General features: G+C 35.0%; 2 protein-coding genes across 5 annotated transcripts; one reads left to right on the top strand and one right to left on the bottom strand.

Annotated features, from left to right (window-relative positions):
* The first annotated feature begins 2,031 nt into the window (after positions 1–2,031).
* LOC111372074 (protein MEI2-like 2) lies at positions 2,032–10,885 on the top strand. Of its 3 annotated transcripts, none has more exons than XM_022994235.1 (14): positions 2,032–2,373; positions 3,652–3,705; positions 3,832–3,972; positions 4,061–4,515; positions 6,551–6,709; positions 6,796–6,912; positions 7,050–7,201; positions 8,086–8,177; positions 8,263–8,641; positions 8,723–9,310; positions 9,392–9,476; positions 9,559–9,627; positions 10,036–10,215; positions 10,429–10,885. In XM_022994235.1, exons 2-14 carry the CDS (start codon positions 3,663–3,665, stop codon positions 10,528–10,530), a joined length of 2,562 nt encoding a protein of 853 aa, XP_022850003.1. In that variant the 5' UTR covers positions 2,032–2,373; positions 3,652–3,662; the 3' UTR covers positions 10,531–10,885. The 3 variants fall into 3 exon arrangements, with proteins under 3 accessions (XP_022850003.1, XP_022850004.1, XP_022850005.1); XM_022994236.1 differs by having other exon boundaries at positions 3,652–3,678; XM_022994237.1 differs by lacking the exons at positions 2,032–2,373; positions 3,652–3,705; positions 3,832–3,972 and having other exon boundaries at positions 4,061–4,144; positions 4,264–4,515.
* A 233-nt stretch (positions 10,886–11,118) lies between these two features.
* LOC111372075 (ribose-phosphate pyrophosphokinase 4) lies at positions 11,119–14,997 on the bottom strand. Of its 2 annotated transcripts, none has more exons than XM_022994239.1 (7): positions 14,722–14,997; positions 13,667–13,982; positions 12,870–12,965; positions 12,694–12,762; positions 12,484–12,612; positions 11,607–11,706; positions 11,119–11,514 (listed from the first exon to the last, which is right to left on the bottom strand). In XM_022994239.1, the coding sequence occupies exons 1-7, from the start codon at positions 14,835–14,837 to the stop codon at positions 11,390–11,392; spliced, it is 951 nt and encodes a 316-aa protein (XP_022850007.1). In that variant the 5' UTR covers positions 14,838–14,997; the 3' UTR covers positions 11,119–11,389. The 2 variants fall into 2 exon arrangements, with proteins under 2 accessions (XP_022850007.1, XP_022850006.1); XM_022994238.1 differs by having other exon boundaries at positions 11,119–11,520.
* Positions 14,998–15,278: the final 281 nt, after the last annotated feature.

A 15,278-nucleotide genomic window follows, 5' to 3' on the forward strand; every position in this document is an offset into this window, starting at 1 on the left:
TTTCTTTCTTTTCTAATTGTCTTTTTTAAAGAAGATAAATTAGTTATTTTACAAGGCTTTAATAGGGAAAATAGAAGGTTTTTGTACAAAAAAAATGTCGACTTGAGTGTCCAATGTCAAAATCGAAACGATATGGATTTTTTGGGCAATAAAAGGTAAACAATAGTGGTATTTTGCGTCAATTACCATATTTCATGGAAGAATTTAACATAGCATGACGGAAATGATCAACTCTAACTGAAAGAAAAAAAATGAAAAAAAGAAGAAGACCCAAAATGCCATGTATGATGTCGCGTAAGATAACTACTGCAGTAGATGACTATGAATAACATTACTCTTGAAATTTAGGTGTTTACAGTTGAGATTTTAATGAATTGCGAAGAAATTATTAGAATCTAGATATCTCAAATGATTCATAGATTTATAAGAATTCATTAATAAAGGAATTTCAAAATATTTGGATAGATTTCAAACTAAAAAATGTACATGACAAAATCTTTTGAAATTTCACAATTTTTAATGAGATTCTTATGAGTTTTATGGAACATCTATTATGATTCACGAAATTCAATAAATTTAATAATCTTTTAAAATTTATTAAAATATCAATTCAGGACATTCATAAATTTACATATTCTCCATTTCGAAATTCGACCTACTATTTGTCGAGGGCCAATGTGGACCTGGACAGACAGAAATAGTATTAAAAATATATAATCTTTAACCACGTTTTAAACTAGGAACTGAATCATCAGACTTATAGGAGCCGTTAGAAGATACAAAGCAAATTTCATTACAATCACGAGTAATGGAATTGGATTTGAGGTGGCCCCACCATTTTGTATAGAAACGTCGAAACTTTTGAAATCTTATATTTGGATCAAACTTCATCGAAAAGATACCATTGCCCACCAATAAAAATAAGCAAAAATCTTGCGGGCAAAATTAAGAAAGTGAAGAGCGATATATTTTATCCTTTTAATCCGAACCTTTTCTTTCTTTCTTTTCTCGAACCATTCCTTATATCTATCCTTTAATAAAATAATTAAAACAATTGGTATATTCTTCCTAAATATTTAAAGTGGAATATATTAAAAAAATATATATTTCCCTCCCACCAATCAAAGCCGTTCATCAACTAGTGGCACCTCTTGTAATTTCCCCAAATGTCAAGCCCAATTTCGTGCCTGAATATATTTTATTTGCCCACCAAAGGTAGCGTCAAGTCAACGGACTCCAAACTGAATTCAAATGATGCCAAATTTCTCCCCAACCAACACAACACACCACACAAAAGGGCAACAATGAAAAAGAAAAGGAGAAAAAAAAAAACAAATATAAATGAAAATCACACAACAAAAGAGAAAAATATAGAAAAAAAGTGTAAGGGTCTGTTTGGAAATATTTCAATCATATCCCCTCGGGATACGCAAACATTAACAACACATCATCCTATATATTAATGTTAAATCGATCTTCCACTAAAAGATATGTTTATATGACAATTATATAACATATGGGAAATCCAGTCAATCCGTTCAAGTTTTCAGTCGATCAAGTTTCACCTTGAATAACTTTAAATCATTTGTCTATTTCACCTGTTTGATCGAGTGATATAAATTTCATATGATATATTTTGAATATTGTTGTCCATAAATTTTCAATTTTAACAAATTTAATATCTAAAAGTTAGAATACCAACAAAATTGCATAGAAAAAGCATTTGGAATCGACATAAGTTAACATACGTCGATTGATACAAATAATACACTAACAACAATTGAATACATTTTCTTAAACAATTCAATTCTATCTAATCTTAATGTACAATCAAATAATTCAAAAATAGAAAACGTAGTTTTTAGTGTGAATTCTTCAATGACATAGTCACAGGGACCACAAATATAATAAAGAAAATAAATAATGTACGATCAATTTAAAATTTCCTGTCCGCAATTAAAGAATTGTTTTCGGAATAATCTATGAATGTAATTGGGAGCATTAGAGCAATTATATATACAGATACGTATGTAAACTCAGATACCCTTCATTCAACCATTCTCAACAGTAGTGCTTTCTCGGACCATTTGCTTCGTGGGTTTCATTTCTGATTCTCTCTCTAAAACTTTTCCGGCGGTAGAGAAGGAAGTGAAAGAGTAGAAGAAATCAATTCCCCTGCTTCTACGAAACTGTTGTTTAAGTGTTCATTTTCATTTATTTGTTAACGTGTTAATTTATTTATCACTACAGCAATTTCTCTCCCCACCTAGACAGATTTTTCCTCTCTCTCTCTCTCTCTCGCTGGCTCGCTCGCTCCGTCTTTCTCCTTAATCTTTTTTGGCAGTTATTAATCTTCTTCATCTTTCTCATGAGGTATCTGTCTCTTCCTCTCTCCGGTTTTCAGAATTTGACCATTTTCTGTTCACTGTAAAATTGAGGTGGATTTTTGCAGAATCTTCGTCTTTATTATTTCTTTTTTTGGAAGGGTTTGGGTGCAAAACTCTAAATTGGGTTGATTTCATTCTAAGTTATAATTCTTGTGTTATTATTAATGCTCTAACATTTTCTTCTATTTTAGTTTATTATTTTGCTTGTGGTGGAGTAGAAGCTAAATTCGAGTGGGATTTATGATTTTTCTGTTGTTTGTGTGATTTAGGTTGTTTGTCAATTTATAGTTGATGTAATCTAACCTTGGGTTTTGGTTGACCAAGGATCAAAGTATATTATTTGAGTTGTTTACTATTTTATTTTCAATTAATCCATATTCTATTTGAGAGTCACAAGAACTGAATTTTAATTGATCAGCACCCGAGCATTTTGGGATAGTTATTAGTGTTTTAAATTTTGGTTAAGTTTATGTATTAACTTTTATTTCCTGTTTTATGTTATATTCTAGTTGTGATCATTTCTTTATTTGACATGCCTTGGTGTGTGGGTGGGTTCAATATATTTCTCAAGTTGTTAACTAAATAAGTGATTACTTAAAACTTTTTTGGGTCATTTCGTAATTTCGTATGCGCTTGGGAAGTTGGTGTCTCGACTTATTGTGGAAGTCGGTAATTGAGTTTATTGTGTATGCAAATGCCTGTTTGTGTGCGTTGATGTTTGATTTTTATTTTTAAAATCCCTTGAACTTGTCTTTGGAATGATTAATTTTTTCTTTTAAATTTTGAACTTGATGATGTCTTATTATTGTGTTTCATTTGCTGTTTTTGGTGGTTAATTCATGGTGCTTCTGAACTCTAGATGGAATTTTAAATTTTCTCATCCTTTTCTTTGATCACAGTTTACTTGGGCAAGGATGATCAGATGTTTTATATTTGCTGTTTATAAAACAGTTTTCTTTAAGTTGGTTTTCATTGTAGTTCAATTAGTCCCAGTTTCACAACCGTTATTTGGAGAAATAGAGTTTTGATTAGTGATTTTTAGGAAAATCCATGGTTAAAATGTAGGGAAAAGTTTTTGGTTTATGCGTAGAATTTTTTGTTGTGTGAATGTGCGATTGAAAATGAGTATATAGAAAAAAGAGTTTGAAAATGATGGTTGTCAAACAGGGGCTTAGTTTGCTTTTTGTAGATGTTGCTTAAGCATTCCTTTTGGCCAATACATATAATCTATTGACGGACTTTCTTACACGTGTTGCACTTGCAGGAATTGATTCAATGGAGCAACCTTTGGGTAATTCCATTTCTGGAAATTCTGAAGGTTCCCCTTTACATCACAACTATGAGTTATCAAATAATTAGATAATTAATACATCAAGGCACATTGTCATATGCATTTTGAGAAATATATTCCCATACGACTTGATTATTTTACCCTTTTTTGTAGGTCCATCTAATATTCCATTTGCTAACAACCTGGGGAAAGAGAAAGTTGCATGGGGAAACCGTCTTGGAACTGACGCACATCATACATCAAGTGACGCTAGCTTGTTTTCTAGCTCATTGCCTGTCCTACCACATGAGAAGCGTAATTATGAGCCAGGAGTTTTTTCCAAATAAATGTGTTTTCTGGTTATTTCAAAATTATTTCTTGAATTATTTCCTTTTACTTGCAGTAAATTTTAATGAGTCTGATCAGAGTGGTCAACCAGTTGATGAGGGCTTCCCCAAAATAAAGAAAACGTATTTAGAAGATGAAAGTAAGGACCCACTTGAAGATATTGAACCGAATTTAATAGGAAGCTTTCTTCCTGGTAATGAAGATGAGCTCTTAGCTGGACTTATGGATGATTTTGATCTTACTGGTTTGCCTACTCAGCTTGAGGACTTGGATGATGATTTCTTTGGAAGTGGAGGGGGAATAGAAATAGAGCCGGAGCTTCATGAGAATCTCGGGAATAGTGTCTTGAGGTTAAGTCCTCCAGATGGTAACATTGTTCATTTTGGGTTTACAAGTAGTTTCGGGGCTGTTAGCGGAGAACACCCATATGGAGAGCATCCCTCAAGGACATTATTTGTTCGGAATATTAATAGTAACGTAGAGGACTCTGAACTGAGGTCCCTCTTTGAGGTATAAATCATTAACCCGATTCCTAATTGGTATTTCTTTGCGTCTGTCAGCATCTATCATCCTTTGGCAACTCACAAACCATAGTTAGTATTCTCACCTTTTCTTTCTGCCCATTTTTTTTTTGTTTGCCAATTACATGATTATAATATAACTTTGTTTGTTTTGCTTGATAGTTTATGATACTTGAAGCTAAGCCCCTGTTTGGTGGCCTTAAAAATTTAAAAACATAGTTTTGAATATTATTTTTTAGCGAAAGTGTGGTTGAAATGATGAAAAAGTTACGAGTTTACATGTAAAATATTTTATTGTGTGAATGTATGGTTGAAAATGATCTTGTAGCAAAAATTAAATTAAATTAAATTAAAGGTTTTCAAACAGGGGCTAAATATCTACTGCTTATTTTTCTTCCCTTTTTATTATTATTATTTTTTTATATTTATTATGTTTGAGAATTTTTTGGGGGGAAGGGTGGGAGGTTGGGTGATATGTTGCATTGAGATGATTGTTGTTTAATTGTTTCTCTAGTTCTTAGATGATCTAGTGTGTATCAATTTGGATGCTAAGCTACTACCTGTTATTTCAGTTCAAAAACTAAAGCTTCAGTTTTGAACTAAATAAAAGAGCTTTATATATCAGTTGAATGGAGATGGTATTTCAGTCTTCTTTTTCTTCTTCTTCTTCGTGTGTGTATGTGTCTGTTTATCTTTGATGTTCTGGGAACTAAACGTGATATATTGTATGCGAGCTTGAAAGCACTTGTTAGTCTACCTTTAGCGAGAGCAATTGTCCAAAATAAATGTGATAATTATCATCTGCAATTATGTTCAATTGAGTTAATTTTCTGGTCAGTTGTTCGACATGATATCAAGTACTTCAAAAGTCATCTATTGGTGGATAAAATGGTGAATTGTCAAAGACAGTGAATACATAAAATACATTAAAAGGTCAAAATAAAAGGCTAAATTTTTCTCAGTTGATTAATGTTAGGTGAAATATTCATTAATTTGGAACTTTTATGAGATGGTTTCATGGTATATATTTCACATGAAAGTCATTTAATCCACAATTTTTAATGAAATGGACTCCAGGTAGTATCTGAAGGACAAACTTTCTGTAGGTAACAATAGTCACCATAAAACGACTTCTCTTGAAAATATGAGAAGTTATTGCACTGCTGTGCCACGTCAATGTGTTGTGTTTATGAACTTCTGCAGTTTCACATTAATCAGATGCTGACTTGAAGAACGCGCTATTATTGTTAGAACCACCAATCAAATTATGTACTGACAGTGTGGATGTTGGTTTTACTTCTCTATATAAACTTTACGCGGCATAGGTATTCTCATATTTGTACTGCCTAAGCCCTTGTTTGAGCCCTATTTTTGGGGAAAGAATGAATTTTTGAATAGTGTATTTATGGGAAATGTGTGGTTAAAAAACAAGGAAAAGTTTTGGATTTATGTGTAATATTATTTTATTGAAGAATGTGTTGTTAAAATGATGTCAAAATGCTGTTAAAAAAATGTATTTTTTCAAAAGAATGGGGCTCAAATAAGGGCTAAGTGTGTAAGATTCTGCAGATGCATCGTTCCTCTCGAGTTCAGTTGATGGTTTTTTATTACTCTTTCTTTGTTTATGTAGTGAATAAGTCGCACCGACAACAAAATAATTGTTAAATTTGGGATTCAAGTTACTAAATAACTTATTGATATAAAGGATGACGTGTTGCTGCCAACTTAAAAACAAACTTAGAAATGTCCTCATGTACTTGATGTCAGCTAATTTTCATCCAAGCTATGTCGACCTAGAATTATTGGATTGGGATGGTTAACATGCCGATTTAGCTCCAATATTATGATATTTGGTAGTATATTTATTTTTTTATTCTGCTTCAGATTTTTTATTTGTTTTCCCCTCTTTTTCATGAGTTATTAGTACTATGTTTTCCTTTTTTAGGGATGCAGAAGTATGTTTTTTATATTCGATTGCAAATACCAATTTATACATAACTATATTTTCAATTTCTTCCTAATAGCAATATGGAGATATCAGAACTCTCTATACCGCATGTAAGCACAGAGGGTTTGTGATGATATCTTACTATGATATCAGAGCTGCTCGCACTGCAATGCGCGCATTGCAAAACAAGCCCTTAAGGCGAAGAAAACTTGATATTCATTTTTCAATTCCCAAGGTCTGAACCTAGATATCCCGTCTTTAATAATATGACGCTGCTGAATAGATGAGCACCTATTTGATATTATTTCTTGCTACAAACAGGATAATCCATCGGATAAAGATGTTAACCAGGGAACTCTTGTGGTCTTTAATTTGGATGCATCGGTGTCCAATGATGACCTCCGCCTAATCTTTGGGGCTTATGGAGAAGTTAAGGAGGTGAGAATTTCTTACACTTATCTGGCTGTCCTCGTTGTTTCTGTTGCATTTATTTATAGTAGCTTCCCTAGGAATTCCTAATCTTCAGCTGGCTGAGATTCATTAGTTTTCATTTTCTTTTTTTTAATAAAATATAGATCAGGGAAACACCCCACAAACGACATCACAAGTTCATCGAGTTTTATGATGTTAGAGCTGCAGATGCAGCTCTCAGGGCTTTAAATAAAAGTGACATTGCTGGGAAGCGTATAAAACTTGAACCTAGCCGCCCCGGTGGAGCCCGTCGGAGGTACATTTCATATTTTATATTTTAAATGCTGATAGGAATGTATCTCTTTTTATATGTCATTTTTCTGTTTTTTGTGGACAGTTATCTACACATTACCTCCTGTCATTGTCCTTGTTTTTACTGGTTTGGTAATTTACAAGCATAATAAATCCACGCTGTCAACTTGCATGTGTTGCTCTCCTCTTAAATATAATATACCTGTGATAAGAGGACGTATCGTAAATTGGTCCTGTCGTTTGTAATTTAATTAAAAAATTGGTGATGCATCTACCTCTGCTGAAGCCCAGTATCTGACTGGAAAAGAGTGCTTTACGAGGCATCTACTTCACAATATTTGTTTTCGTGTTTTTCGTTTTTGGTTGTCTCTCTCTGTCTTTCTGTGAAGAGGGAAGGTGCGCAAGAAACTGTGAACATAATAGGCAACATTAAGAGAAATGTTGATTAATTTGTATAGCAGTGCTGCTTAGGTGAATGGTAGATTTTTTCAGAGGATTTTAGCATGCTCAGGCTTCCAAAATTACTGGGTATTGAACATACTCGTTATAGTAATGCAGTCCTGATAAGTGGTTGGACTTTTTGGATGTTGGTAGCTTGGATTAAAAAAAAAAATTTGCTCCAGTCATGCCATCATTTTTAAGTATCTTGGTGGAAAAATTAGCTCCCATGTCCTTGGACTTTATTCCCTAAGATTCTGCTATTTTTAAATCAAGTTGATACATCCGTTGCTACTGTTGGTTTATCTTTTTTTTTTTTCCCTGGTCAATTTGGTTTCATATTTTTGTCACACTTCATTTCATTTAGATGGTTAGTTAATTGCAAGTCGTGCTAATTGAAAGAGCAATCAATGAGTATTTTTTTTTTTTTTTTGTGCTTTTCTTGTATAGCTTAATGCTGCAACTGAATCAAGAGCAAGAACAGGATGAAGCTCTGCCTTTCCACCATCAAGTTGGTTCTCCTGTAGCCAACTCTCCTCCAGGTATGTGGATGGAAGATCTACATTACAAAAGCTTTCACTTGCTAATTGTGTACCTATAATCATGGCACCAATTTTGTACTTGCAGGTAGTTGGGCAAATTTTGGGAGTCCAGTTGATCACAACTCATTTGCTGATTATAGTCGGTCACCTGTTTTAGGGAACCTCAACCCTGTTGGAAGTAACCGCTTGCCTGGGTTGGCCTCTATCCTTCAATCCCAGGCTTCAAATCCCGTGAAGATTGCACCAATTGGTAAAGACCCTGTACGGATAAGCCATGTGAACCAGGTAATTACTAAGGCTAATGCAGCACAAGGAGTGGATTATCAGCAGCATTATCCCATACCTGATTCTAAGTTCAGTTCAAGTCCTGGACCCGTGTCATCATATGGTGATTCCAAGTCATCTAGCATTGGGACGCTTTCTGGTCCTCAGTTTCTATGGGGAAGCCCTACTCTTCACTCCAGGTACGTTTGTTACCAGTGCTGGACTGCACTTTAGAGGTTAAAAAATGAGATTTTAAATTTCAATTCTTTAATCCTGCACAGTGGTGTCCAATCCAACATGCCAAATGTGCCATCAGAGCGCACAAACTCTGCTTGGTCATCACCGTTGAAGGGACCTATGTTTTCACCCAGTGGACAAAGAACTGGTTATCCTTTTCAAAGCGGACATGGCTCATTTCTGGGTTCACATCACGTCGGATCTGCTCCATCTGGTATTCAACCAGAAAGGAATTTTGGTTTTTTTCCAGAGTCACCAGAATCATCGCACATCAATCGAGCTGCATTTGGAGCCACAAATTTAGGTCGCAACAATGGGAATCATGTGATGAATATGGCTGCCCAGGGGGCACTTAACATGGGCATTGCTTATACAGGAAATTTTTCTGAAGGCGGCTCCCCAGGTTCTAGGATGATGCCAATGTCCAGAAATTCTCCCATATTTTTTGGAACTGGTTCTTATGGGGGCATGGGAGCAACTAGCAACGATGGATTGATGGATCGCTATCGAAATAGAAGGGCTGACAGTGGAATCCAGGTGGAAGACAGAAGGCAGTATCAACTTGATTTGGAAAAGATCGTCAGTGGGGAAGATAGTAGGACTACTTTGATGATTAAAAATATCCCCAACAAGTATGAACTGATAACAATTTAAATATCCATTTTGTTTTGAAATCGCAGAATAATCTGCATTTTAATTCTCCTTGTTTGAAGGTACACCTCAAAGATGCTACTTGCCGCTATTGATGAAACTCACAAGGGCACATATGATTTTCTTTATCTGCCAATTGATTTTAAGGTGTGTTACCGTGGACTAAAATTATATACTTTTGTGCTAAACTCAATACCCTTGCTCATTTATATTACCTCCTACTGCCCAGAATAAATGCAATGTGGGGTATGCTTTCATCAACATGGTATCCCCTTCACACATCATCACCTTCCATGAGGTTTGAGTTTCTTTCCTTTATCCCTTCCTTGGGGTCGTCTGTACTAAATATCACGTAGGATACTAAAATATGTGAGCAACTAATATTAAGCCCTTGTTTGTGCTCCATTATTTCAAATTATAATGAAGGGAATAGTAATTTTTTGAAGAATGTGTGGTTAAAAAGGAAGGAGAAGTTTTTAGGTTTACGTGATATATTATTTTATTTGAGAATGTATGATTGATAAAAAGAGAGTTAAAAATAAATTTTAATTTAATGAGGGCCAAACAAGGGCTAAAACTCGGGAACATTTTACAATTGTTATGCTCTAATCACCCTTGGAAGCCACGTAATGATGAATTTTGTTTCTTGAGAACTCTGAAAATCTGTTCAATAACAAATGGACTTGTCACATGTAAATCTCTGCAGGCATTTAATGGGAAGAGATGGGAAAAGTTCAATAGTGAAAAGATTGCTTCTTTGACATACGCAAGAATCCAGGGACAGGCTGCTCTTGTTTCTCACTTTCAGAATTCGAGTTTAATGAATGAAGACAAACGGTGCCGACCAATTCTCTTCCAGTCAGAGGGCCAAGGGATTGATGATCTGGTATGTGACAAGTCACTACCTTTTTTCTCGCATCTTGACTCGATGACCCTGAGATCTCTCATGTTCTGTCATAGTTAATGTAAAGTGAGAAGATATTAGTACTGGCTATAATAGAGAAGTAGTGAACTTCTGATTGAACACTAATTATTTATCTTTCCATTATTTTATGAATTTCTGTCGGCACGTTCTGATGTAGGGATTTTTGGGTCTCAGGAACCTAGGCACACCAGTAATCTGAACATCTTTATACGTCAGCCGGATGGATCTTATGTTGGGGATTTTCTGGACAGCCCAAAGAGTAATCCAGATGATTAACCGGAGAAAAGACGTCCACTCCTTGAATTGGATTACTCCAAATAAGAATCGGTGGGCAGCAAGTGTAACTTTTGTACAGCTTTTGTGTATTACCGGTGGATTTGAACGTACATATGAATTATTTATTTACTAGAGAGTGTCCGCTTTTCAACCATGGATACTCTGTATTATCGCGGAAAAAATATTTGACAGTGTCCAGTTCTTGTGACTGTTTAGCAGTCATACTAAATGTACAGTAGTTTCTAGAGCTGGAGGAGGGTCAGAATTGTGTGTAGAATGGCCTGCAGGTTGTCCGTCCTGTGGTCTTGTACACAGGAAACTGTGTATTTGTTATTTGGAAGACATTTTTTAAACCCCCTCTCTCTCTCTCGCTCACTCACACACACGCACACAATAACGAGCAAATTGCTCGTTGTTATACTATCTGTGCTAGCTATGAGTGGAGCTTCCTACATATTGTGCATCTTGTTGGAGATTCACGTTAAAAGTATGTTTGAGACGAAAATGGTGGGAAATTTTCTGAAAATACACTGGTACAAGAAGATTCATAGTGAACTTCCACACGACATTTCCTGAAACAATAGCACGTTGAACGAATCACTAATGGACTACATTCAGCCATTTTTCCTCCATTAAATTGCACAATAAGAGAAGCTGTTCATGTAATGCACTGGGTGAGCGTCCAGCTTCCCAGTTTTTGGAACCTTAACGGTTCTTCAATACGATACACAAGAGTCACAAGTACGACAATCTTTTATTTAGTTAATAAGGAAACTGAAAATCGTGAAACCCCACAAAATGGTAACCTCTTGCTAAAAGTTCACACCTTTCCCATTATGACCGAATCCTCTTACAATAATCAGATCTGGAGGGCATCGGCTATGGATCCAGCAAGACTCAAAACTTCAAAAGGAGCTTTGTTGCCTATGGCTTTCACAGTATGTGGGCACGAATCCGTTGTCCAAAAGTAGGTGAACGCCTTCTCTGCACCTTCTCAATGTAATATATTGATAAAAAATCACTAAAAAATTGGGGAAAAAAAGAAGAGCCATAAGCAGTTAAAAGCAAGCATTTACCATCATTCTTGTGAAGAAATCGCTCCCATGACCTCTTTGGAAAGACAGCGTGGGTGACATAGGCACTCACTTTTGCTGCACCATGAGCTGCCAACACTTTCTGAAACAACCAAAAGGGTTAAATATGACACGAGAAACAGAAACATTTTAATCATGCACAAACCAAGGATTAGATGACATTTTGAAATTGATCGTGAAGGTATGGGCTGCTTCACACAAATCCAAATTCTCATCACGCTATTGCCTTCAAGGTGGAACTATAAATACACTACGTATTTATAACAGACGTGTGAACAATTCCTCGACCAGGTTTCCAGTTTGGCATGTAATTAATTGGTCGTTACCATATATCATATCCACACGATTGTATGCGCCGTATGTCCTCATGAATTTTCAGAGTTTTACGGGACAAGCAACTTTTTTTCGTTTTTTTGTTTTTTGTTTTTTGTTTTTTTAAGTTTTTATCGTCATATCATTGTTCCTATGGTCGGGTTAAGGTGGGATGGAGCGGAAGGGTGCAAATACAGTTTCTGTCAGACACGGTAGAACGTATCAAACAAATCAGTTGAACCCTCTTTACTTATATTATAGCTTTAGCATTCTTTTTCCACTGGACTCGAGAGCCTAGAAGTTCACATGAAGAAATTACAAAATGAAACAAAACACATGGATACAGCTAAATTGAGAATGAAGTCATTAAAATCCACTATGCAACTATTCATACTATGTACAAGACGAGCAAGACTATGTTTTACTTCAAATGAAAATTAGCTAATCTAAATTTGCAGAGATTGACTCCTTCAGACATTCTATCTGAAGAATAGAAGTTGATATGTTCAAATTCATTTATAAGGGGGAGAAAGACAAGAAGGAACACCTGGCATTCAATTAGGGTTCCACCAGATTGCACCAAGTCATCGACAATGACAACATGACAACCAGCACAATCACCCTCTTTTAACCGAACTATTCTTTTGTCCCCTTCACGAACTTTTGTGCAGACCACCTTTCAATGGATGGTATCAGATATATGACAAAATATATAAAGCATAAGATAATAGCAAATATAAAATTATAAAAAACTAACCATGGGAAAATGATCCAATAGCTTGTGGAATCGTTTCCAAGCTCCATCATCTGGAAATGCAACAACTATCTGAGAGAATAAATTTAGGAAACTAAGACACATCAGTATATGACTATAAAATCATAAGCAACTCCGAGAAAAATTCGTTAACATCGTCATAGAGCAAAAATACTCACCTTATCAGATTCCGGAAGCTGGTGAAGGCGTTGCTTCAAGAGTGGGATACCAGTCTCGAACAATGGCAAAAGAGTGTCTCCAAAATAAAATCTTTCCTGTAGAGAATGACAGAAGTAAAAGCAGGACAAGTTAACAAAGAACTCTTCAGAGGAAGCATAAACAAATTTCAACAAATATCATGGGCTATTACAAAATGCAATCATAGTGCTGATATCAAAGGACAGAATTGGAGTTTGATTTTGATATAAATTAGAAAACAGAAGAACCAATGAGCTTCTAATTAGCTGGACGCTTAACAGTAATCATGTGTTAATCCGAAGGAGAGTATTAAGAGTGTTCCACTAGAGTGTTCATTGGGGGATAAGAAAGTGCACCTTTCCCAAGTCCAAGGTTAACAGTGTTCTTCGTTATTTTTGAAGGTGTTGTAGGACATATATTAACAAACTAATTTTCACATTATTTAACTAACAATTTGGGACTAAATCAGTAACCATGCAAGTACACTTCAGCCGAAACTTCAAACTTAAGTACTATCTCTACACCATAATTTCATGACCTCACACTTTCTTTAGTCCTTCTTTAATAAAAATAGCATTAGTGTTAATCTAACAATTAAAACATAAAATCTTGTGAACCTAATACAGCCATAGGTGTTTTTCACAACAACACCACAACAGAAAAGAAAAGAGAATTGAAATTCAATAAAAATTAGTTAATAAACTGTATAGATCCAACAAGTAACTTCTCAACCGAGCAACAAAAATGAAGAAATACTAAGAATGTAAGAGAAACTAACTTGCAAAGCATGTATATCATAGACAACTAAACTGGTTGGACCACCCCTTGATATAGGAACACTTGATAGCATTCTAGCCAAGGTAAATGCGGTTGCAACATCCCCTTCCTCTTCCATTCTCTCAAATGAGCCAGTTGGAAAGAAAGGTAACACCAACGTAAATGAGGCAGTGAACAGCCTTGGAAGTGCATAAATTACTGAAAGCTGTTCAAAGATGACTGCAGGTGAGCTGAACGATGCTAGAAAGGCAACATGGTGTCCTCGGATATCTTGTGCATTGTTAATGAAAAGATTTGGAAACCCATCATCAAAACTCCTGTTATATAAACCAATCTTCATCATCAGACAAATTATCAACATCAATAATCATTGCAGGCAGTCTACAAAGCTCTTAACGAAATGATTGAGATAAGATAAGCATAGATGACAGAGAATTGCCACTAAAATGTGAGTTAAAGGAATGAGAGGAAAGATAAGAGAATCAATTGTTATTTAACCCAATATTCACAACTTAATCAATGTAAAAGCAACCAGATTTTAGTCAATTACCCTTCACAACAAATATTGTTTCAATATACTTCGAGAAATTAGTAACCGCCATGATATTTTCCCAACAGCAAACTACGAAAATTTAACTGAAAAGAAAATCATAATTACTATTATATCTCTTAAATCTACACATCTGCTTGAATATACAGCACAAGTACTCCAGCAAATAGTAGTATGCATAAACAAGCTTCACCTCTTTCATAAACCAGAAAAAAAGCAACTATATTCTCCTAAAAAAGGGGGGAAATAGGATTTGAGTTTGACTTCGAAATCTACAAACATCTTGGGAGAAATGTACAACCGGTATATATAAGGAACCACAAGTAAAATTCAGAAAATCCAAAGTATGTTTCCATAGAAGTGAAGCAGAGCATGCAAATTTCAAGAATGACTAAAAAAACAATACACGAAGCTAAAAAGGCCCATTTTGTGGGATGAAAAGAGAAAAGATTGCAAACCCATGGACACTAAAACAGACATTTATACATATAATTTGAAGGGGTCACCTCCAGTTAATTGATTGTAACTGAATGAGGTCCGACTGAGCAGCGACTTTGAGTGCCAATTCTTCAGCTTCGACGCAGTGGAAAAGCAGGACTTGCTTCTTCTTTGGCTTCTCCATCTCTCTCTACCTTCTCCGTGTATTCAATTCAATTCTCAAAGTGCAGCGACCTTTTAGGGTCCTTTTGTAGCAAGACCCACGCCAAGCCTGTGCCTTTCGCTCTTTCTTCTAAAATGGCGAATTTCCTTAAAAAAGGGTTTTCTTGTTTCGTTAAAAATGAGAAAATTGTCACGTTTCCCATTTTATTATTCCGTATTCAATGCAGGGTTAAGATCTATTTTTAGCAAATATAAAGCTTATAAAAGTTGATAAATTTTACGAGACATCTGGTTAAAAAACTAAAATTTAATTAAATTTACCAGCTTTTTAGTACAACTCAAGTTTATTTTTATCAAATAAACTCTTTGTTTAATTTTGTAACGAGAAAGAGTCGATAAAGGTATTAACATTGTTCGATATTATTTTTTAAAATTCAATTTTTTATATATTTTTGGGCATATA

Source organism: Olea europaea, chromosome 23 (assembly GCF_002742605.1).
Source record: "Olea europaea var. sylvestris chromosome 23, O_europaea_v1, whole genome shotgun sequence".
Lineage (NCBI taxonomy): Eukaryota > Viridiplantae > Streptophyta > Magnoliopsida > Lamiales > Oleaceae > Olea > Olea europaea.